This window comes from Bombina bombina, chromosome 5, assembly GCF_027579735.1.
Source record: "Bombina bombina isolate aBomBom1 chromosome 5, aBomBom1.pri, whole genome shotgun sequence".
Lineage (NCBI taxonomy): Eukaryota > Metazoa > Chordata > Amphibia > Anura > Bombinatoridae > Bombina > Bombina bombina.
The window spans coordinates 634,660,055-634,683,831 of NC_069503.1; the positions used below are offsets into that span (position 1 = coordinate 634,660,055).

Consider the following 23,777-nt stretch of genomic DNA (forward strand, 5'->3'; position numbering starts at 1 on the left):
AAGCTTACACTGTTACAATATTCTATACAAAGATCATAAAAATATACCTTTACAAATTATCCTATTCACAATAAATCACATTAAAATATCACAATAAAATACCAGAACCTTCTGTTATTAACTGATAACTCTAGTTCAATGCCCAATATGGATTACCAACTTACTATGCTTAATTAATAACTACCAGTGTATGGATTGTTAACTTTCACAGTGCCTAGTTATCTGAGATGAAATAAATTCTTATTTATCTACAATAAGGCAAGTTCTAAAATATATATACAGTTGCAAATATGAATTACTTAGCAAACAAAAAACTAGTTTTAAACTACACAGGACTATGAAACGCAAGCTTAAAATACTAATTGTGCCCTTTTAAATTTATCAGCTTCAATTAGACTGCATCAACAATGAATGTATTTCTTTATACTTTACCCAAATAACCAAATTAATGTTTCAATTTTTCTCCAGAATTTCTTGTTTCACCTCATATGAATAAAGGTATTACAGTATGGATAATAAAAGGTAGCCCAATTTTGCTTATAGTGACTGTGTTCCAAGGCAGCAAAGTTATCAGTCAAAAATTTAGCAAACAGCCAGCCAGCCCTCTTCTATCCTCTTGCATGAGGTTATATCACGTGATAATCCCCACTTTTTTTTTATTCTAATCATTGGTGAAATTGGAAACGCACCACAGAATCTTGTCTTGTGATAGGTTATTTGGGAGACGCCTCCCTGATTGGCTACTGGGAAATTTAATTTTCAACAGCCAAATGCCTTTTGACTATAATACTGAATTTAGGCCATCGTGGGCAACAAAGACAAACAGTTTCATTTTTAACATTGCTAACCGTAAACTATATCATGTAATATGTATATTTAGTATATTCACTGTTATCTGATGATATTAATAAACTATGTGATCAGCATATATATCCCATTTAATTTAATTGAAAATGTACAGTTTAAGATCACACAGTAGTATTATCAATTATATGTTAAAATAGAAAATATTTATATAGACTTCCTATACACCATATGATATGACTTAGGCCACCCCTTGCAGGCAATCCTGTATCAGCATCTATTAGCCCCATCTGGTAGATAGAAAAACAAAAATATGTTATAAATATATTTTAAAATGGGATTATTACAATTGTTATTTAATCTATTACAAATCTAAATTGCATTTCCCCAGATCCATATATAGACATTTAACACAGTCTGAGGCATATATTTAATGTTTGAGAATTATACAGTTCATATAGATGAATTTCTAACTTATTTTACATTCTTATGCTTTCAGCAAAATAGGTTTCTCTTGCTATTTCCCATTTGAGACGTATGTCTGAGCTTCGTGTATTCAAACACAGCAGGTACCAATTTGCATCGAAGTGTGAATGGTCACCTTTCCACAAAATTTGTCACTTAGCCCAGACTTCTAGCCTCTCTTCTTCTTACAAGGGAGTCTAGTGATCTGATAGGAAATCTTATTACACATTTCTAGGTAGTGATCAAAAGGTCTTTTGAAGTGATCTTTCTAAGATTACTTTGAAAGCAATTCCTTTTGATGAATTGGGACAAAGATTTGCAATGTGTCCTATTTAACCAAGAAGAAGGGGGGTCAGTTTACTCAGACAAGACCATCTAGCACAGAGAACTGTAATTTATATTTAAAATAAAACTGATGAAATAATATATAATGAACCCTGTGTTCTTATCATGTATAAATAATATATATATTACAGTACATAATACAAACAAGTGAACTCAAGACACACAAAGCTAATTGAAAGGAAATTAGCTGGCCAGTTCTTACCACATTGTCCATGTTTTCTAATGGGCAGTCAATCTAGCTGTGGTATGAGTAACAAATGAAGCAGTGTAACTATGCATGGAGAAACCGGAAAACTGTTGACAAGATTTTTGACTGACTGATTGATTTGATTGATTGATTTTTTTAATGATTTGATTGATTTGACTGATCGTTTGTTTCTAAGTCTAGTAATTTAGGTAGTCTAGTCAATGCACACTGCTTCATGTGTCATTTAGCTGAGTGACTATCCAGGAAAACATGGATGTGGCACTGACGAGGTCAATCCTGACATCCTGTACTGCCTGTCATATTACATCACACAGCTATTCTGTACTAGTAGTACATAACACTAAGAATTGTTAGAGTAGAGAGTACATAATACAAACAAGTGAACTCAAGACACACAATGCTAATTGAAAGGAAATTAGCTGGCCAGTTCTTACCACATTGTCCATGTTTTCTAATGGGCAGTCAATCTAGCTGTGGTATGATTAATAAATGAAGCAGTGTAACTATGCATGGAGAAACCTGAAAACTGCAGACAAGATTTTTGTCTGACTGACTGATTCAATTTTTGAATGTTTTGATTGATTGATTTGACTGATGATTTGTGTTTCTAAGTCTAGTAATTTCGGTAGTCAATATACACTGCTTCATGTGTGTTCGTCATTTAGCTGAGTGACTATCCATGAAAACATGAGGGATGTGGCACTGACAAGGTAAATCCTGCAGCCCGTTTTTAACATCGATCCATGCATCAACTAATAGCAGCAGCACTGCAGCATAGTACAGTAAGAGTACATTTTTCAAATTTAAAAGAGAGAATATAATATTCAAATCAAACTATTGGAAGTTTGAACCTGGCTGCCAGGTTTTGGCATTTATGGCAGACTTTCTTTCTTCTTCTAAATTCATCTATTACTTTTCATGGAGGACTGCTGATTGCTTGCATGACTTGCTGCTCAGACACAATGTCCATATCAGACATCGCTTGGCCTTGATGATTGAAATGTTATCTGCATTTATGTAGGTTTTCTTGAATGGTAGGTCATGGACTGATGCCAGATCTTGAGTATCTTCATCTTCATTCTATTTTAATTCATTCTTCATACATATATTCAAGATTTTTGGATTTCAGTGTCTTGTTAAGGTCAGAATCATCTTCATCCAGAGCCAGTATCTTTGTGTTTAATAGATGCAGAACTGGTTTCACATATGAAACAGTGACTTATTTTTCTCCAGAAGTAATTATGAGATGGCAGTTGGTATCTCTTGTCGAGTGTGTGTATCATTCTTTTGAAGCCTTCTTTACTAACCGTGTATGCAGGCACCATGTCTTTGCATATATAATTTGCAATAGCGTTGGTTATTTCTCTATGCCTTTTAGAGGTCTTCGCATATGGTGATGTCACTGTGTTTGAAAATGCCTTTATGATTGATTGTTGCTGCTCAACTTTAGCTTCACAGCTTGTTTATGTTGTCTTTTCTCTATCAGGGTTATTTTTTTTAGCCATACATAGTTCAAAGATTTCCTTATGCCACTGTTTAAGGTGCTGTAACAGGTTTGATGTGTTACTTCGTTTTGCTGCAACACTCGTTCCACAAGATTACTTGGTTCTGTTTCACATCATCTTTTTCTGAATCCAAAATATTCCCAAACAACTGATGTTGAATTTTTCTTTGGCACCAACATTTCTTTAGCAACATCAACATCATCATCGCCGGTATTGTTGGACACGGACAGCTCTTCAGAACTCATCTTGAATTTTATGTAACTCACACCACAAAAAATACAAGCTGGCACTAAAAAGTGAGAATTAAATTCCTGGAGTCTACCGCACACACTGCAAGCTAGCTGACACTGAAAATGAGGAGATGATACTACCGCACACTGCCAGTATCAGTAGTGTGGCACTGGCAACCGTAGTGTGGCACTGGCTTTCACTTGAATAGAAAGACAGAGAACAATTAAATGGCCTTGATTGATGATGCAGATAGCTGTTAGCTTAGCTCTGATGATGCTAGTTTCTTCAAGTTGCAGAGATGACGCAGCGGAAGCAGTCTTGAAAAGCTTCCTAAAGATTTTCGAATCCCTATTTTTTTGGGATCAATAATGAGGAGGATGATTTTCTGCACTCTGTAGCAATTAAGACAAGAGACAACAGGCTTGCACTTGAAATTAATTTAATCATATAAAGAAAACAACAATGTCCTTGATGATGCTGTCGCCTTGATTGAAGAGAGAACACAACACACAGGCTTGCTGCGCTTGAATATAAAGAAGACAACAATGGGCTTGATGATGCAGTCATCTTAATTGAAGAGAACACACTCAGGCTTGCTGCACTTGAAGAAACCAATGGGCTTGATGATGCAGTCACCTTGATTGAGAATACACAAGAGACCACAGGCTTACACTTGAAATGAATATAAAGAAGACAACAATGTGCTTGATGAATTGGTTGCCTTGATTGAAGAGAAAACGCAACACACAGGCTTGCTGTGCTTGAATATAAAGAAGAAAACAATGGGCTTGATGATGCAATCACCTTGATTAAACAGAACAAACTCAGGCTTGCTGCAATTGAATATAAATAAGACAACAATTGGATTAATGATTATACAGTCACCTTGATTTTGAGGAGACAAGAGACCACAGGCTTACACTTGAAATTAAGTATTGAATATAAAGAAGACAACAATGGGCTTGCTCATCCATGTTTATTTCAGACTGAGGCAACACTGGCTTTCACTGGAGGAGACTGACCTTGCAGTTGTAGAATGCACTGGCTATGGAGGACTGACCTTACTGTTGTAGAAGACACTGGCTGAATGGCTGACCTTGCTGTTGTAGAAGACACAGGCTTGCAGTGTTGCAGTGCACTTGCAGGATGACTTTGCTGTTGTAGAAGAAGAAACAGTCTGTGCAGGATGTGGATGACCTTGCTGTTGTAGAAGAAGAAACAGGCTGCAGGATGTGGATGACCTTGCTGTTGTAGAAGAAGAAACAGGCTGCAGAATGTGGATGGCCTTGCTGTTGTAGAAGAAGAAACGGGCTGCAGGATGTGGATGACCTTGCTGTTGTAGAAGAAGAAACAGGCTGCAGGATGTGGATGACCTTGCTGTTGTTGAAGAAGAAACAGGCTGCAGGATGTGGATGAGCTTGCTGTTGTAGAAGAAGAAATAGGCTGCAGGATGTGGATGAGCTTGCTGTTGTTGAAGAGGAAGCAGGATGTGGATGACCTTGCTATTGTAGAAGGAGGAACAGGCTGCAGGATGTGGATGACCTTGCTGTTGTAGAAGAAGAAACAGGCTGCATGATGTGGATGACCTTGCTGTTGTAGAAGAAGAAACAGGCTGCATGATGTGGATGACCTTGCTATTGTAGAAGGAGGAACAGGCTGCAGGATGTGGATGACCATGCTGTTGTAGAAGAAGAAACAGGCTGCATGATGTGGATGACCTTGCTGTTGTAGAAGAAGAAACAGGCTGCATGATGTGGATGACCTTGCTGTTGTAGAAGAAGAAACAGGCTGCATGATGTGGATGACCTTGCTGTTGTAGAAGAAGAAACAGGCTGCATGATGTGGATGACCTTGCTGTTGTAGAAGAAGAAACAGGCTGCATGATGTGGATGACCTTGCTGTTGTAGAAGAGGAAACAGGCTGCAGGATGTGGATGACCTTGCTGTTGTTGAAGAAGAAGAAGAAACGGGCGGCAGGATGTGGATGACCATGCTGTTGTTGAATAAGGAGAAGGTGTACGGATCATGGCTATTTTTGGCATTCTTTTAGAAGTCCTAGAATTTTAAAGTTTCTACTGAATGGTCTGGATAAGGGCTTATATGCCAGTTCTTTGAAGGTGCAGATTTCCACTCTTTCAGTTTTGTTTCATAGGAAGATTGCTAATCTTCCTGACATTAATGGTTTTGTTAAGGCTTTGGTTCGTATTTAACCTGTTATTAAGCCAATTTCTCCACCTTGGAATCTTAATGTGGTGTTGAAGGTTTTGCCGGCTCCTCTGTTTGAGCCTATGCATAAAGTGGATATTAAGCTTCTTTCTTGCTAGGTTTTGTTTCTTTTGTTTGTTTCTTCTGCTAGAAGAGTCTCTGAATTATCTGTTCTTTCTTGTGATTCTCCTTATCTTATTTTTCATCAGGATAAAGGGGGTTTTAAGAACCAAATTTGACGTTTTGCCTAAGGCTGTGTCCTCAGACAATATTAATTGAGAATTGTTGTTCCATCTTTGTGTCCTAATATTTAGAATTCTTCAGAAAGGCTTCTTCACAATTTGGATGCTGTTAGGTGCTTGCTGTATTATATTGATGCTATGAAGGATTTTCATTCTGGTTCTAAGGGAGGGCAGAAAGCTACTGCTATTTACTTATCTTCTTGGTTGAAATTTCAACAAGCTTATTTGGAGGTGGGACGACCTCCACCTAAATGGATTACTGCTCATTATACCAGGTCAGTTGCCACTTCTTTGGCTTTTAAGAATGAGGTGTTAAATTTGCAAGGCCGCTACTTGGTATTCTTTGTATACTTTTTCTAAATTCTACCATTTTTATGTTTTTGCTTCTTCTGAGGCAGCCTTGGTAGGAAGTCCTTCATGCAGTGGTCTTGGCTTAATTTGTTTTGCCTGTAAGTCATTTTTTAAGTGCATATAAAAATAAGTTTTTTGAAAAGTGAGCTTCTAATATTTAGTTTGGGTTGTGTTTTTTTGTGTGAAAAAAGATGTTCTTTTTATTCCGCCATTATTTTTAATTGGTTGTGGACTTCACTACCTGTATAAAATAAAAAATATGCTTACTTTACAAATTAATTTCTTTTACAGTGGTGAAAGTCTGAGATTCCACCCTGTTTATTTTTTTGGTGTTGATTTATTTTTTGTTTGCACATCTTTTCTCCCTGCTCCTATTATTTTTCTCATATTACATTTTCCTACCTCTTTTGCTTAGCTATACATTAGACTCAGGTGTCAGTGAGGTGGGAGGGTTTTATAGAGCTCTTGGGGGGGTGGGGGGGTTTAAGAATCTTTGCCTCCTAGTAGCAGGGAAGACTAATTCCCATGAGGATTGTGGACTCTTACCACCATGAAATAGATGAATTTGTCAAGTAAGCATAAATTATGTTTTTCAGCAATATTAATATGTCAAAGAAGACTGTATTTGCGACTTTGTAGTTTTACATAGCTGCAAGCTGCATTATTTTTAATATTACAAAGTTAAATAAAGGCAGTTAAGTAAAACTATGAAGTTGCTAATACTGTTTTCTATGACATATCACTAAAATTCTTCATTCTAAAAACAACATGCAAAAAGAAATATAAAACATTTTTAAAATAATGACTATACTTAAAATACATATTATTGTATTATCCAATAAAATACATATAAATAAATAAATACAAAAATTACAAAAAATTACCCAATAATAAGCAACCAAAACAAACAGTAACCACAATGTAAACAAAACATTTACACTAAATTACACAGCAATAAACAACCAAAGCATACAACCACAATGTAAACAAATCATTACACAAAATTATACACAAAAACAACCAAAGCAAACAACAACACAAAAAAAACAAATATTAAAACAAAATTCAACACCAAGAAGAAAAAGAAAAACCCACATTACAGTAAAGCAAAACACCATTAAACATCAACAACATATATTTATTACTCATTATCTGAAGTCTTCTTTTCTTCATCAGATGTATTCTACAACAATAATAAATGAAAAAAATTCCATAAGGAAAAAAGCAAACCATAAAAAAGTATCCTCTTATTTGATTCATCAGGTGTAATCCACAATGATCCAATCTACTCTCCCCCCCCCAACAAAAAAAATTATAAAAAAACCAGGGGTCCTCTTCTTTTCGTCTTCAGATGTAATCCATAAGGCTGTGGCTCCTGCAGTCCTTCTCCGGAGCGGCTCCTCCAAGGAGGCATCTCCTCTTCATCTTGAATCTGTTCTTCATGCTTCCAGCAGGGCACTCGTTTTTTTTCTGTCTTTTTCCCCCTTTTTATAGGGATGTCCTGGCAGTTCTATTAACTGATTTATAAAAAAAATAATAATTTCAAATCAGCCAATAGAAAGATTTCTGTTTTTTTAAAACCAGCAAATAGAATATATATTTTTTTCTATTGGCTGATTTAAAATATAAATCAAAATCCATCTTTTGGCTGATTTTAAAAATAAAAAATTAAAAATCAGCCAATAGAACTGCCAGGAAACCCCTATAAAAAGGGGAAGTGACAGCAAAAAATTAGTGTACTGCCAGACAGCGTGAAGAGTGGATGCAAGAAGAGGAGTCCCTGCTACAATGGAGGAGCTGCCACTGAGGACCTGGATCGTTATGAATTACATTTGATGAAGAAAATACGAGGACCTTTTTAGGTTTTTGTGTGTGTTTTTTGTTTTTTTTTTTAGGGGGGGAGATTTTTTTTTCCATGGATTTTTTTTGTGTTTTTTTTTTCCCATGGATTTTTTTTATTATCGTTGTGGATTACATCTGTTAAAGAAAAGAAGACTTTGGATGTGAGTAGTAGTAGTTGTTGTTGATGTTTAATGATGTTTTGTTTTACCGTTTATTTCTTTTGTTTTTGTTTCTTAATGTTGGATTTTGTTTTAATATGTGTGCTTTTTGTTTGCTTTGATTGTTGTGTATTTATGTAATGTTTTGTTTCCTTTGTGATTGTTGTTTACTTTGGTTGTTTCTTGTTGTGTAATTTTATGTAATGTTTTGTTTATTTTTTACTTTTACTGTTATGTTTTTTTGTGATATGTTGTTTTAGGCTAAGCTGGTATCTTATGGTGTTTAAGGGGTTAATAGTATAGTAGGCTTAGGTTGTGGTAGGGGTTATGGCATTTAAAGGGTTAATAGTGTGGTGGGTCTAGGTTGTGGTGGGGGTTATGCTGCTTTAGTAGTTAATAGTGTAGGGCTCTGTTTTTGGATTAAAAGAACAATGAATAAACAAGTGTATTAAAGCTTTTAATAATACATTCTTTCGTTATTCTTGTAGATTGTTTAGGCTGCCATTTGTTTATTTGATTGTGTACCAAATGCACAAAATAGGCAATGTATATCTGTGATGTGTAAAAGGGATCATTTACATAACATCTTCATTGTAGGGGGGCAATGATGATTTGAAAATGTCAACAGCATTGCTACCCACTGAGATATATAGTAAAAGGCCTCTTGGTGAGATTGTCTTCAGACACTGATTTCGGCTGTTGTGAGTATTTCATCAGCAATCTCATTCCCTCTATGTATTCCTTTGGATATATCACCACATTGTGGATGTTTCAATCATAAGCGCCCAAGTGTGAATGAGTGTGTTCACTGCTGTACATTAACCTTTATTAACCTTTCAATAGCTGATGTATTTTACTTAATAGTAAACTTTCTGCTCTCTTTTTGCAAAGTTATCTAGTGAAAACAAATAAAATAATGCTAAAACCTAAAATATTTCATTCATAATTCAGGTAGAGCAAACAATTTTAAACAACTTTCCAATTTACTTCTATTATAATTTTTTCTCTCTCGTTTTCGTTGTTATCCTTTGTTGAAAAGCGGGAAGGTAAGTTCAGGAGTGTGCACATACTATATGGCAGCAATTTTGCAACAATGTTATACATTAGAAAGAGCACTAGAGGGCAGCACTATTTCCTGTTTTGTAGTCCTCCAGACATGTGCACCCTTGCTAGCACTGTGTAGATGCATAATGAGACACATTTTTCTTCGTATTTGAAACACATGTAGACTTTAGACACCAAATACTGTAGCTAAATGCAGTTCTATATGCAGAACACGGAGATTAACGTGAATACAATCGCATTTCATTGTGTAAAGCTGATCCTGAGCTTTCAATGTAAAACATCCCTCTTAATCCCATAGGGGACCTCACAGACCTGAGCAATTTCATATTTGCATCTCACGATCCTGGCAAGCTGTAACGAATCTAACCCAGCACATACTGTCCTCAATCATCACTTCTTGATTGCAAGGAACACAGCCCTTTGAACTTAGTTTTGTATGATGCAGGCTGTGGTGAAGGGCCCTCTAAGATGCCGGGCCCTCGGACAAGGGCCGAATTGCCCGACTTGTCAGTCCACCCCTGGATGCGTGAAACGCATAAGCTGTTTTGTGGATATCGTCTCATTTGTGTACCAAACTTTTCAATAAAGGATTTTTGTTTTTAAGATATTTAAGCTATTTTGAGTGTGGCGGTAATTTTGTTTTAGACATGTGCACGCTACCTATCTAGATATCTCTTCAACAAAGAATAACAAGAATAAAGCAAATTTGATATTAGAAGTGAAATGGAAACCTTTTTAACATTGTATTCTCTATCTGAATCATGAAAGAAAATGTTGGGTTAAGTGTTTGTTTTTATGTTTTTGACTGTATAGGGTGTATGCAATGTTTCCATATGCTATTGACCAATTAATCCATATTTATACTTAAAAATAAGTAAATAAAAACATAAATTATGACTTACCAGATAATTTCCTTTCCTTCTGTATGGGAAGAGTCCACAGATGCATTTCTTACTTGTGGAAAATACTGAACCTGGCCACCAGGAGGAGGCAAAGACACTCCAGCCAAAGGTTTAAATACCTCCCCTACTTCCTCATAACCCCAGTTATTCTGCCGAAGAAACAAGGAACAATAGGAGAAAACAGGGTGAAAAAGGTGCCAGAAGAATACATTTAAATTTAGGGCTGCCCATCGGAGAACACGGGCGGGAGCTGTGGACTCTTCTCATACAGAAGGAAAGGAAATTATCTGGTCATAATTTGTTTTCCTTCTTAATATGGAAAGAGTCCACAGCTGCATTCCTTACTTGTGGGAAACATATACCCATGCTCTAGAGTACACGGAGCGCTAACGGGAGGGAAAAAAGAGAGGCAGACCCTAACTTGAGGGCACCATAGCCTGCAAAATCTTTCTCCCAAAGGCTGCTTCAGCAGAAGCAAAAACATCAAACTTGTAAAATTTGGAAAAAGTATGCAAGGAGAACCAGGTAGCCGCTTTACAAATCTGATCCATAGAGGCCTCATTTTTGAAGGCCCAAGAGGAAATCACTGCTCTCGTAGAATGAGCCGTAATCCTCAGAGGAGGCTTATGTCCCGCTGACTCTTTGCTAAACGGAAGACACTCCTCAGCCAAAAAGATAAGCAAGCCAAAGAGGCCCTCTGACCCCTTTGCTTCCTGGAAAGGAGAACAAACAGCGAAAGAAGTTCGTCTAAATTCCATTGTGGCCTGAAGATAGAACTTCAAGGCACAAAACACATCCAGAATTACATTATAAACGTTCCTTCGACGAAGAAGGATTAGGACATAAGAAAAGAACCACACTCTCTTGATTGAAGTTGCGAAAAGACACAACCTTAGGAAGAAATCCTTACTTGGTTCGTAGAACAGCCTTATTAGCATGGAAGGCCAGATAAGGAGGGACGAATTGCCAAGCAGCAATCACAGATACTCTGTGCCCAGAAGCAATAGCCAGTAGAAAAGGAACCTTCCAAGACAACAATTTGTCTACTTTATGCATAGGCTCCAATGGAGCCCATTGCAAAACTTTAAGAACAAGATTTAAACTCCAAAGAGGAGCATTAGTTCTAAACACAGGTCTGATCCTAGCAGAGCCTTAACAAAAGACTGCACACCTAGAGGCTCAGCGAAGCTCCGGTGCAGTAACCCAGACAGGGCCGAAACTGTCCCCTCAGGGGACTTGCAGAAAAGCCCTTCTCCAGTTTATCCTGGAGAACAGAATAAGTAGGTCCTCCACAACTTATGATAGATGCGACGAGCAACCAGCTTACAAGCTCGAATGAGAGCAAAAATAACTCTCTCAGAAAACCCTCTCTTGGCTAAGACTAAGCGGTCAATCTTCATGCAGTCAGCCTCAGATAATCTAGACAATGATGAACAAAGAGACCTTGGTCAGCAGATCCCTGCGACAAGGTAACTTCCACAGAGGAGATGACATCCCCACTAGATCCGGGAACCATATACTTCTCGGCCAAGAAGGAGCAATCAGAATCACTGACGCCTGCTTGATTCGAGCTACTACACTAGGAAGTAGTGGTAACGGCCAGAAAGATAAAACCTCCAAGGTGCCGCTAATGCATCTGTTAGCTCCGCCTGAGGATCCCTGTACCTAGAAACATATCTGGGTAGCTTGGTATTGAGACTTCATAAGATCCTCCTCTTGCAAATCTCTGCAAACACCCGGGATGGATAGACCATTCCCCCGGATGAAAGGATTGTCTGCTGAGGAAAACAGCTTCCCAGTTGTCCACACCTGGAATGTGGATCGCTGACAGAGAACAAATGTGGGTCTCGGCCCACTCCAGAATCCAAGATACTTCCCTCATAGCTAGGGAGCTTCTCGTCCCCCCCCCCCCGATGGTAGATGTAATCCACCAAGGTTATATTGTCTGATTTGGAATATGATAACCTGGGACAAACCAAGCAGAGGCCAAGCCTTCAGAGCATTGTATAGTGCCTGAAGTTCCAAAATGAGATCGGGAGGGAGCTTTCCTGAGTCCAAGACCCTGTGCCTCCCTGGCACCCCAAACAGCTCCCCATCCTGACAGAATCACAACCGTAGTCACAATCACCCAGGATGGTCTTAAGACGGACGTCCCTCAGGACAAGTGATCCGGACAAAAACACCAAGAGAGCGGTTCTCTCGATCAGATGTCCAGAGAAATCTGTTGAGACAGATCCGATGATCGCCGTTCCACTGCTTCAGCATGCGCAGTTGCAACAGTCTGAGGTGAATCCTGGCAAAGGAATGATGTCCATGCTGGACACCATGAGACCAATCACCTCCCTACACCGAGCCACAGATGGCCTTCAGGAGGTCTGGAAAGCAAGACATGTTGAAGCTAGCTTGCAACTTCTCTGGTTCGTTAGAATATTCCCATTCTAATATAGTACCCATGAATTCTATCCTGGTACTTGATACAAGAGAACTCTCTATTTATCTTCGAAGAAGACAGAGGAGAGATCCCGAATGGTCCACTCTTAGAAAAATTTCTTGGAGCCGTAGCTAGACTAAACGGAAGTGCAATAAACTGGAAGTGCTGGTCCAGGAACACAAACCTTAGGAACTGGAAGTGGTCCTTGAGTATTGGTACATGAAGGGAGCATCCTTAAGATCTATTGTGGTCATGAACTGCCCTTCTCGAACGAGGGGAAGAAAGGACCAATTGCCTCCATCTTAAACGAGGGGACATTAAAAAACTTGTTTAAGCACTTTAGGTCTAGAATCGGACATAGAGTTCACTCCTTTTTCGGAACCACGAAAAGGTTTGAATAGTATCCCAAACCTCTCACTACGATAGGCACCAGGACAATAACTCCTAAGAGGACAGATCCTGTATGCACCCCAGAAAGGCACTCCTCCTTACTAGTCAGAAAGACAGGAGGGAGAGGAGGAATCTTCCCTTGGAAGGCTGAGACTTGAAACCTATCTTGTAACCCTGAGCTATGACCTCCAGGACCCATGAAATCCTGCACATCCCTGAACCAAGCGACTAAAAAGAGTGACAGACTGCCCCCTACACAATCCAGAAGAGGACCTGGGACCACCAATTCATGCCGACTTAGACTTGGCAGGCTTCTTGCTCTGCTTGGATTTATTCCAGGACTGAGCCGGCATCTAAGAGCTCTTGTTTTGTTCTGGCCTAGTGGAGGACTGCTGACATGGGCTTTATCAGAACGAACAGAACGAAAATTGTCCCTTAGACTAGTTCTTATTCACTTGCAGTAGGAGGGCACCCCTGCCCCCTGTGACCGTGGAGATAATTAAGTCCAGACCTGGAAAAAACAAAATCATTCCCTGAAAGAGTAGGGAAAGAAGTCTAGACTTAGAAGTCGTATCCGCAGACCATGACTTCAGCCAAAGCCCGATGGGCTTGAAGAGAAAAAGCTGAAGCCGTAGCATTTAGACGAATAATCTGCATATTAGCATCACAGATAAAAGAATTGGCAACCTCAAGGCCTTAATTCCTTCCTGAAGAACATTGAGGGAACCCTCCTCCTCGATCAAATCCCGTAAGGAGTCGCCGCAATAGGTAATTGCTTCAGCAACTGCGGCAACGGTTGAAAAACAAATATCCCATATGTTGAACCATTTTTCTTAACAGAGTTTCCATCTTTTATCCATGGGCTCCTAAAACGAACATCTATCCTCAAGCGGGATAGCAGTTCGTTTAGCAGGGGCGAAGATAGCGCCATCCCTTCTAGGGACAGAACCTCACAACTCCATAGAAAGTCCTGGACCAGGATCAATTTGTTAAAGGGAGAAGAGGGGAAAAAGGAATCCAATCCTGTCCCATTCATTCTTAATAATGTTCGCCATCTAACAAGAGCAGGGAAGGATAAGGTACCACCCTGTCCTCAAACTCTATCCAATTTAGGAATCAAAGGTTCATCAGGTAATTTGGCCTCTGAAACCTCTGAATTCGCCAAAAACTTCCTTTAGAAGAAAGCACAAATTCCTAAAACTAAAGTCTGGTTCCTCCGCAGCCGGAGGTTTAGAGGCAGCAGACTCCGAACCAGAATGTTCATACTCTGAAGTCTCAGCAAGAACTTCACCCTTGGATAACAGTATCAGTTAAATCCAATAAATTATCTGATGTACTCTGGAAAGGAGTGCAATATGTAACCTTACGCTTGGCAAGGCGAGGTAAAGCATTAAAGGCCGCAGACACCGCCTTATGAACGCAGTAACGTCTGGTGAAAAAAAGCCCCCCCTCCAGATGGAGGATCAGCAATGCTACGGGAAACTGCATGTGTAGAGAGAGAAGAATGTAGGGTATGCACCTCACTGGACGACGACTCCTCAGAGGTGGACGGCTCAGTGGTATCAAACATGTTTTATATTATCACTTTATCAAGTCATATGGAACATAATTGAGAGGGCGGATCTAAGGCCTCTTCACAATAAAAACAGGAATTACTCTTTAAGAATAGAGTGAGTACCCTCTAAAGTAACTGAATCCTCCTTCGCTAGTGCAATAAGCGGAGAACTATAGAAAATAAAACACTTATTTTATTCACAAAAATTGCACCATTATACCCCAATGGCTGGGGCATTCCCCACCACCTATGACCCAGACAGTACAGAGATTTATGACTCCTCTCTGATAGACACCCAGTCAGGAAAGAGGGAATGAAAACTGTGCAATGCACGATAGTCTCTGCTATGAGAAAAAGCACGCCATACTTGTAAGCTGCACAGCTCTCAAAGTTAAAGTGAAACCTGTATATTGCATAACAGCCTATGAACCCATAACATCTCACACATAAAAGCAGCATAAAATCAAATAAACATATAAGATTATTCTGCACTGTTCAATAATCCCCCTCAGGAGATATTAACCCTTGATTCTATACAGATAAAAGGAGTCACACTGTGACCCTGTCTTCTTGCGTTATCATACATGTATAAAAAAATGAAACTATCTTACCAGAATCTATGCCATGGAACAGTAACACGGCCCTTCAAGTGTGACAGATAGTAGCGTCGATTCTGACATGGACTTGAGAGAAAAAAAGCAGGCCCTGAAACTTCTCAACGCTGATTGCTTATGGAGCTGTTAATGAGTTGCGATGGTTTTCACAGAAAGACTCTCCCTGCATCTCCGGACTCTAACTTTCATCCATACTCTCACTGACAGGACTACTTAAAACTCCAGTCCTCTTCTGACACTTCTCTGCCAACCTCCTGTAACGAAAGGCAAAGAATGACTTGGGTTATGAGGAAGTGGGGGAGGTATTTAAACCTTTAGCTGGGGTGTCTAAGCCTCCTCCTGGTGGCCAGGTTCAGTATTTCCCACAAGTAAGGAATGCAGCTGTGGAATCTTCCCATATTAAGAAGGAAATCCTGACTTATAGCAGAAACCTATTTAGGATTGTATGTGTAATCTGCGTGGAGTAGGTAGAAACCTTTCTGAAGAACTTTAAGGGATAGAGTCAATTTACAGATGGACAAAAAACAAAGAAACTATTTTGAGAGAAGGAGGCAAAGAGAATCTTATACACAGAGAGAAGTGCACTCTCAGGAATGAACAACCAGCTCAATAACTTGTTGTTAGCTTTTCTATAGCAATTTACCACCTGTGTTAAGCTTCTTTTTAGCCCAGTAATGCTTTTCACGCAGTAGAACTTTCCTGTAGTATATCAGTCTGATCCCGCCTATTACGGTCAGTCCAGCACCAAAATACCAGGCAATTCCTCTCTGAAAAGGAACACGGCAACCCCAGAAGATCGTTTAGGCCTTCATTGGGCCTCGTCAGTGAGTTGTAGTCATATTCCTCTAAGCAAACTGAGCAAGGAGTCCACGTCTGCTTGTCCACTCTCAGGAATGAACAACCAACAAAGAGAACCTACCACCCATGTAAAGGACAAGTACTCAAATTCACCCAGTCTGTGATAGAGTAAAAAACCTTCAACTAATAAAACATATCAAATAGAGATGCGCATTTAGGTTCAGATAAATGTAAAAACTACAGATTTTCCATATTCATGGCATTCATCCAAAAATAATAAACAAACGGTCCTTTAATTAAAGAACCAACATACAAATGAATACAACAAAAAATCTAGTTGATTTGTTCATGTGGATAATACAGTTACTAAAAGCGGTAACAGCTTTTCTGCAGGCGGACAGACAGAGTTTTGACCAAACAGATTATATGCTAATTAATATTCCTTTGAATATGATGCAATGGCTCGTCACAGTGGAAGAAATAATGCCAGTACAGCAGCATCTTCTCCCTAGTTTTTGTTAGACGTAAAAGTGAACATTTGTGTGAAAAAAATGATAAACGTCTACCCCACTGGAAACCGGATAATTTCTAGTAGTGATGAAAGCGGGCGGTTCTTGAGCCTCTGTCTTTCCATCTGATCCAATTAGAGGGCTATGAAACCTATCATGTGAAAGAGTGAATTTCTTTTTTTAAAGGGAGGTCGGTAACCCACCCCTATAATTTTCAGGTGATCACAATGGTAACCGGCCTTAGTTTAACATTTGTGCATTGTCTGATGAGAGGGAGAGACACTTTTAGAGCACCTATTACCCCCATAAAACACAGAGGGGTAGAAGACCCCATTTTTGAAAGAGGGGATTCCCTTCTTTCAAATGTGGATCTATGCCCCATTCATTACTAGGTGATTAGCATAAAATGGCAATCACATACCTAATGTAATTACTGTTTGAGTGTGTAGTGGCTAAAGACAGCATACAACACACACACACTAGAGCCAGATTATGAATGGCATGCTAACTGTTGCACACAAGCCATATCTAGTTTATCGCGGCTGTTTGTGCGTCAGAAGTAACGTGCGTATTACAAGTTGAGAGAAAACGGGTTTGCTCAAGGGCAATCAAATTTAACACACATTGGGATATCGTGACCTTAGAGCTCTGTTTAACTGTTTTGCTTGAATAAAAAGTTGCCCACAATTGCATTAAAAAGTACAGCGGCACTCATAATAACACCATTGAATACAAATTATTGAAAAAAATATTGCATAAAAAAGTTTTAAGGGCTCAAAAATGTGAGATCTCAGGTGTTAAAAAAAGAATGCAATGGGCTGTAACATATATATATATATATATATATATATATATATATATATATATATATATATATATATATATATATATATATATATATATTCCATGTTGTGTTAGCGCACTTGGGAAAATGCGATTAGGTTTGCGCAACTTTTTTGGTGTTAGTCTTCCCCCCCCCCCACATTTTGAGCTCCATTGAAATCTATGGGAGAAGAAGTGAACATGGTCATCATGATATTGAAACTTAGGCTTTTTGCGTGCGTCTGGTTAGTGTGCAAGCTAATTGTTTTTACTTTCAACTTGTAATACATGTGGTACCTGATGCACCTATCCCTTAACGTGATAGTAAAGTCCAAATTAAACTTTCATGATTCAGATAGGGCATGTCATTTCAAACCACTTTCTAATTTTCTTTTATCATCAAATTTGCTTTATTATCTTGGTATTCTTAGTTGAAAGCTAAACCTAGGTAGGCTCATATGCTAATTTCTAAGCCCTTGAAGACCGCCTCTTATCTGAATGCATTTGATAGTTTTTCACAGCTAGAGGGCGTTAGTTAATGTGTTTCATATAAATAACATTGTGCTCATGCACGTGGAGTTATTTAAGCACTAATTGTCTGAAATGCAAATCTTTCAAAATATCTGAGATAAGGAGGCAGTCAGCAGATGCTTAGATACAAGGTAATTACAGAGGTAAAAAGTATATTTCTATAACAGTGTTGGTTATGCAAAACTGGGGAATGGTAAATAAAGGGATTATCTATCTGTTTAAACAATAACATTTTTGGTGTTTACTATCCCTTTAATGTTTTAGATATATTACAAAGTGCTCCAGAGACAAAGATGTCGCCAATTAAATTTTGTTTTATTTTGGACTCCTATCCTCATCTACTATGCTTTAAATGGATTTATTCATTTCTAAACATTTGAAAACCCTTGTAAAATGTTTTTTATTAACCATTAACCAATAAAGAAAGAATTTTATCTTATGGTTGTTGACAGGAAGCTTAACTCACTTTGTTTAATTTGTTTTTTCTCTCATTTTGTTCTCTAGGTACCTATTTGTATTACAGCTCAGACAAGATATTCTTTCGGGAAAGTAAGAACCCATTTTATTGCTCTATTTCTAACAGTGCTTTGTTTTTATTAAGCTGGATAAGATATCTATTTTCATTGCATTTAAAATTATACAAGAATATGTGTTTATATTGGATCGTAAATACCTAACCGATACAAAGGAAGCTTTTAAAACCTTTACATAAATTGGATAATAAATAAAAACATTTGCATGTTCTTCTTTAAAGTCCAGTGCTGCACGGTTTGAAAAATGTGTGTTCCTTTGTCTGTATCCAGTTAGAGCACGTACTAAATAATTCATGCGAGTATGGAGAAAAAATCACTAAGCAGCTACTTATATTTAATATAAATCAGTGCAATTTGTATTCATCAGTTTAAATAGATTTTACCTTGTATTTCTGTTTTTTACACTAAATTTGTGCTGTGTCTGTTACTTCCTGTCACCACCTTACAAGGAGGCTTGGCCTCTGCTGGAAGGTTTATCTTAGCCTGATGTCATAAAACGTCTAAAATTACATGATCTGGTTTACTATAAAGTGAACAGACTAGATAACAGGTAACCAGGTTTGCTCATGCTCAGATCAGTCAGAATGTAACCTAAGTTTCTTTCATGTAATTAGCAAGAGTCCATGAGCTAGTGACGTATGGGATATACATTCCTACCAGGAGGGGCAAAGTTTCCCAAACCTCAAAATGCCTATAAATACACCCCTCGCCACACCCACAATTCAGTTTTACAAACTTTGCCTCCCATGGAGGTGGTGAAGTAAGTTTGTGCTAGATTCTACGTTGATATGCGCTTCGCAGCAGGCTGGAGCCCGGTTTTCCTCTCAGAGTGCAGTGAATGTCAGAGGGATGTGAAGAGAGTATTGCCTATTTGAATACAATGGTCTTCCTCTATGGGATCTATTTCATAGGTTCTCTGTTATCGGTCGTAGAGATTCATCTCTTACCTCCCTTTTCAGATCGACGATATACTCTTATATACCATTACCTCTACTGATTCTCATTTCAGTACTGGCTTGGCTGTCTACTATATGTAGATGAGTGTCTTAGGGTAAGTAAGTCTTATTTTATTATGACACTCTAAGCTATGGTTGGGCACTTTATATGTAAAGTTCTAAATATATGTGTTTAAACTTATATTTGCCATGATTCAGGATAATCAGTATTCCTTATTTTCAGACAGTCAGTTTCATTATTTGGGATAATGCATATGAAATATTTTTTTCTTACCTTAAAAGAATTTTTTTCAATTGACTTTTTTTCCCTGTGGGCTGTTATGCTCGCGGGGGCTGAAAATGCTTCAATTTATTGCATCATTCTTGGTGCAGACTTTTTTGGCGCAAAAATTTTGTCATTTCCGGCGCCCTAATTGACGCTCGAAGTTTGTGTATGGTTGTGTCATTTTTTTTACGTTCAGACGTTTTTTTTGCGCAAAAATTGTGGGCGTCATTTTTTTCGGCGTCACAGGATGTGGCGTCATACTTGGCGCCAAAAAATATGGGCGTTCTTGGCTCCAATAATGTGGGCGTCATTCTTGGCGCCGAAAAATGTGGGCGTCATTCTTGTCTCCACCTTTTTTTCACATTATTTCAGTCTCATTTTTCATTGCTTCTGGTTGCTAGAGGCTTGTTCATTTGGCATTTTTTTCCCATTCCTGAAACTGTCATTTAAGGAATTTGATCATTTTGCTTTATATTTTGTTTTTTCTATTTCATATTGCAAGATGTCTCAACATTACCCTGGGTCAGAATCTACTTCTGGAAAGACGCTGCCTGATGCTGGTTCTACCAAAGTTAAGTGCATCTGTTGTAAACTTTTGGTAACTGTTCCTCCGGCTGTTATTTGTGATGACTGTCATGATAAACTTTCTAATGCAGATTGTGTTTCCATTAGTAATAATCCATTACCTGTTGTTGTTCCTTCAACATCTAATGTTCAGGATGTCCCTGTTAATGTAAAATAATTTGTTTCTAAATCTATTAGGAAGGCTCTGTCTGTTATTCCTCCTTCCAGTAAGCGTAAAATGTCTTTTAAAACTTCTCATATTTCAGATGAATTTTTAAGTGACCGTCATCATTCTGACTTATCTGTTTCTGATGAGGATCTATCTGGTTCAGAAGATTCTGCCTCAGATATTGACACTGATAAATCTTCATATTTATTTAAGATGGAGTTTATTCGTTCTTTACTTAAAGAAGTGTTAATTGCATTAGATATGGAGGAGTCTAGTCCTCTTGATACTAAATGTACTAAGCGTTTAAATTCGGTTTTCAAACCTCATGTAGTTATTCCTGAAGTTTTTTCAGTTCCTGATGCTATTTCAGAAGTAATTTCTAGGAAATGGAATAGTCTGGGTACTTCATTTACTCCTTCTCAAAGGTTTAAGAAATTGTACCCTGTGCCATCTGATAGATTAGAATTTTGGGATAAAATCCCTAAAGTTGATGGGGCTATTTCTACTCTTTCTAAACGTACTACTATTCCTACGGCGGATAGTACTTCCTTTAAGGATCCTTTAGACAGGAAGATTGAATCCTTTCTAAGGAGAGCTTATTTATGTTCAGGTAATCTTCTTAGACCTGCTATTTCTTTGGCTGATGTTGCTGCAGCTTCAACTTTCTGGTTGGAGGCTTTAGCGCAACAAGTGTCAGATCATAATGCTTATAGCATTGTTAAACTTCTTCAACATGCTAATAACTTTATTTGTGATGCCATTTTTGATATAATTAGAATTGATGTCAGGTATATGTCTTTAGCTATTTTAGCTAGAAGAGCTTTATGGCTTAAATCTTGGAATGCAGATATGACTTCTAAGTCAACTTTGCTTTCTCTTTCTTTCCAAGGTAATAAATTATTTGGTTCACAGTTGGATTCTATTATTTCAACTGTTACTGGGGGGAAAGGAACCTTTTTGCCGCAGGACAAAAAATCTAAAGGTAAATACAGGGCTGCTAATCATTTTCGTTCCTTTCGTCAGAATAAAGAACAGAAGCCTGACCCTTCCCCTAAAGGAACGGTTTCTGTTTGGAAACCTTCTCCAGTCTGGAATAAATCCAAGCCTTTTAGAAAGTCAAAACCAGCTCCCAAATCCGCATGAAGGTGCGGCCCTCATTCCAGCACAGCTGGTAGGGGGCAGGTTACAGTTTTTCAAAAATATTTGGCTCAATTCGATTCACAGTCTTTGAATTCAGAACATTGTTTCTCAAGGATACAGAATAGGTTTCAAGATAAGACCTCCTGTGAGAAGATTTTTTCTCTCTCGCATTCCAGTAAACCTAGTGAAGGCTCAGGCATTTCTGAAATGTGTTTCAGATCTAGAGTTGGCTGGGGTAATTGTGCCAGTTCCAGTTCTGGAACGGGGTCTGGGGTTTTACTCAAATCTATTCATTGTACCAAAGAAGGAGAATTCCTTCAGACAAGTTCTGGATCTAAAAATATTGAATCGTTATGTAAGAATACCAACATTCAAAATGGTGACTATAAGGACTATTCTGCCTTTTGTTCAGCAAGGGCATTATATTTCCACAATAGATTTACAGGATGCATATCTTCATATTCCAATTCATCCAGATCACTATCAGTTTCTGAGATTCTCTTTTCTAGACAAGCATTACCAGTTTGTTGCCCTTCCGTTTGGCCTAGCAACAGCTCCAAAGATTTTTTAAAAGGTTCTCGGTGCCCTTCTCTCTGTAATCAGAGAACAGGGTATTGCAGTATTTCCTTATTTGGACGATATCTTGGTACTTGCTCAGTCTTTACATTCTGCAGAATCTCATACGAATCAACTTGTGTTGTTTCTTCAAAAACATGGTTGGAGGATCAATTTACCAAAGAGTTCTTTGATTCCTCAGACAAAGGTAACCTTTTTGGGCTTTCAAATAGATTCAGTGTCCATGACTTTGTCTCTAACAGAAAAGAGATGTCTGAAGTTGGTTTCAGCTTGTCGAAACCTTCAGTCTCAGTCATTTCCTTCGGTAGCTTTTTACTTGGAAATTCTAGGTCTCATGACTGCTGCATCGGACGCGATCCCCTTTGCTCGTTTTCACATGAGACCTTTTTCAGCTTTGTATGCTGAACCAGTGGTGCAGGGATTATACAAGGATATCACAAATATCCTTAAATCCCAATGTTCGTTCATCTCTGACTTGGTGGTTGGATCACCATCGTTTAATTCAAGGGGCCTCTTTTGTTCGTCCAACCTGGACTGTGATCTCAACAGATGCGAGTCTTTCAGGTTGGGGAGCTGTATGGGGATCTCTGACAGCGCAAGGGGTTTGGGAATCTCAGGAGGCGAGATTACCAATCAACATTTTGGAACTCCATGCGATTTTCAGAGCTCTCCAGTTCTGGCCTCTTCTGAAGAGAGAATCATTTATTTGTTTTCAGACGGACAATGTCAAAACCGTGGCGTATGTCAATCATCAAGGTGGGACTCACAGTCCTCAAGCTATGAAAGAAGTATCTCGGATACTTGTATGGGCGGAATCCAGCTCCTGTCTAATTTCTGCGGTTCACATCCCAGGTGTAGACAATTGGGAAGCGGATTATCTCAGTCGCCAGACGTTACATCCGGGCGAATGGTCTCTTCACCCAGAAGTATTTCTTCAGATTGTTCAAATTTGGGGACTTCCAGAAATAGATCTGATGACCTCTCATCTAAACAAGAAACTTCCCAGGTATCTGTCCAGATCCAGGGATCCTCAGGCGGAAGCAGTGGACGCATTGTCGCTTCCTTGGAATTATCATCCTGCCTATATCTTTCCGCCTCTAGTTCTTCTTCCAAGAGTGATTTCCAAAATTCGAATGGAACGTTCGTTTGTACTGCTGGTGGCTCCAGCATGGCCTCACAGGTTTTGGTATGCGGATCTCATTCGGATGGCCAGTTGCCAACCTTGGACACTTCCGTTAAGACCAGACCTTCTATCTCAAGGCCCATTTTTCCATCAGGATCTCAAATCATTAAATTTGAAGGTATGGAAATTGAACGCTTGATTCTTAGTCATAGAGGTTTCTCTGACTCAGTAATTAATACTATGTTACAGGCTCGTAAATCTGTGTCTAGGAAGATTTATTATCGAGTCTGGAAGACTTACATTTCTTGGTGTTCTTCTCATAAGTTCTCCTGGCATTCTTTTAGAATTCCTAGAATTTTACAGTTTCTTCAGGATGGTTTGGATAAAGGTTTATCTGCAAGTTCTTTGAATGGACAAATCTCTGCTCTTTCTGTTCTTTTTCACAGAAAGATTGCTAATCTTCCTGATATTCATTGTTT

At 38.6% G+C, this 23,777-nt stretch overlaps 1 protein-coding gene across 1 annotated transcript in view; it reads left to right on the forward strand.

Moving 5' to 3' along the window:
• EPB41L4B (erythrocyte membrane protein band 4.1 like 4B) overlaps window positions 1-23,777 on the forward strand; it is a 433,805-nt gene that overhangs the window by 249,216 nt on the left and 160,812 nt on the right. Inside the window, exon 5 of the mRNA XM_053714600.1 lies at window positions 18,477-18,521. Within this exon, the coding sequence (XP_053570575.1) occupies window positions 18,477-18,521 (45 nt within the window). The remainder of the gene's footprint in view (window positions 1-18,476; window positions 18,522-23,777) is intronic.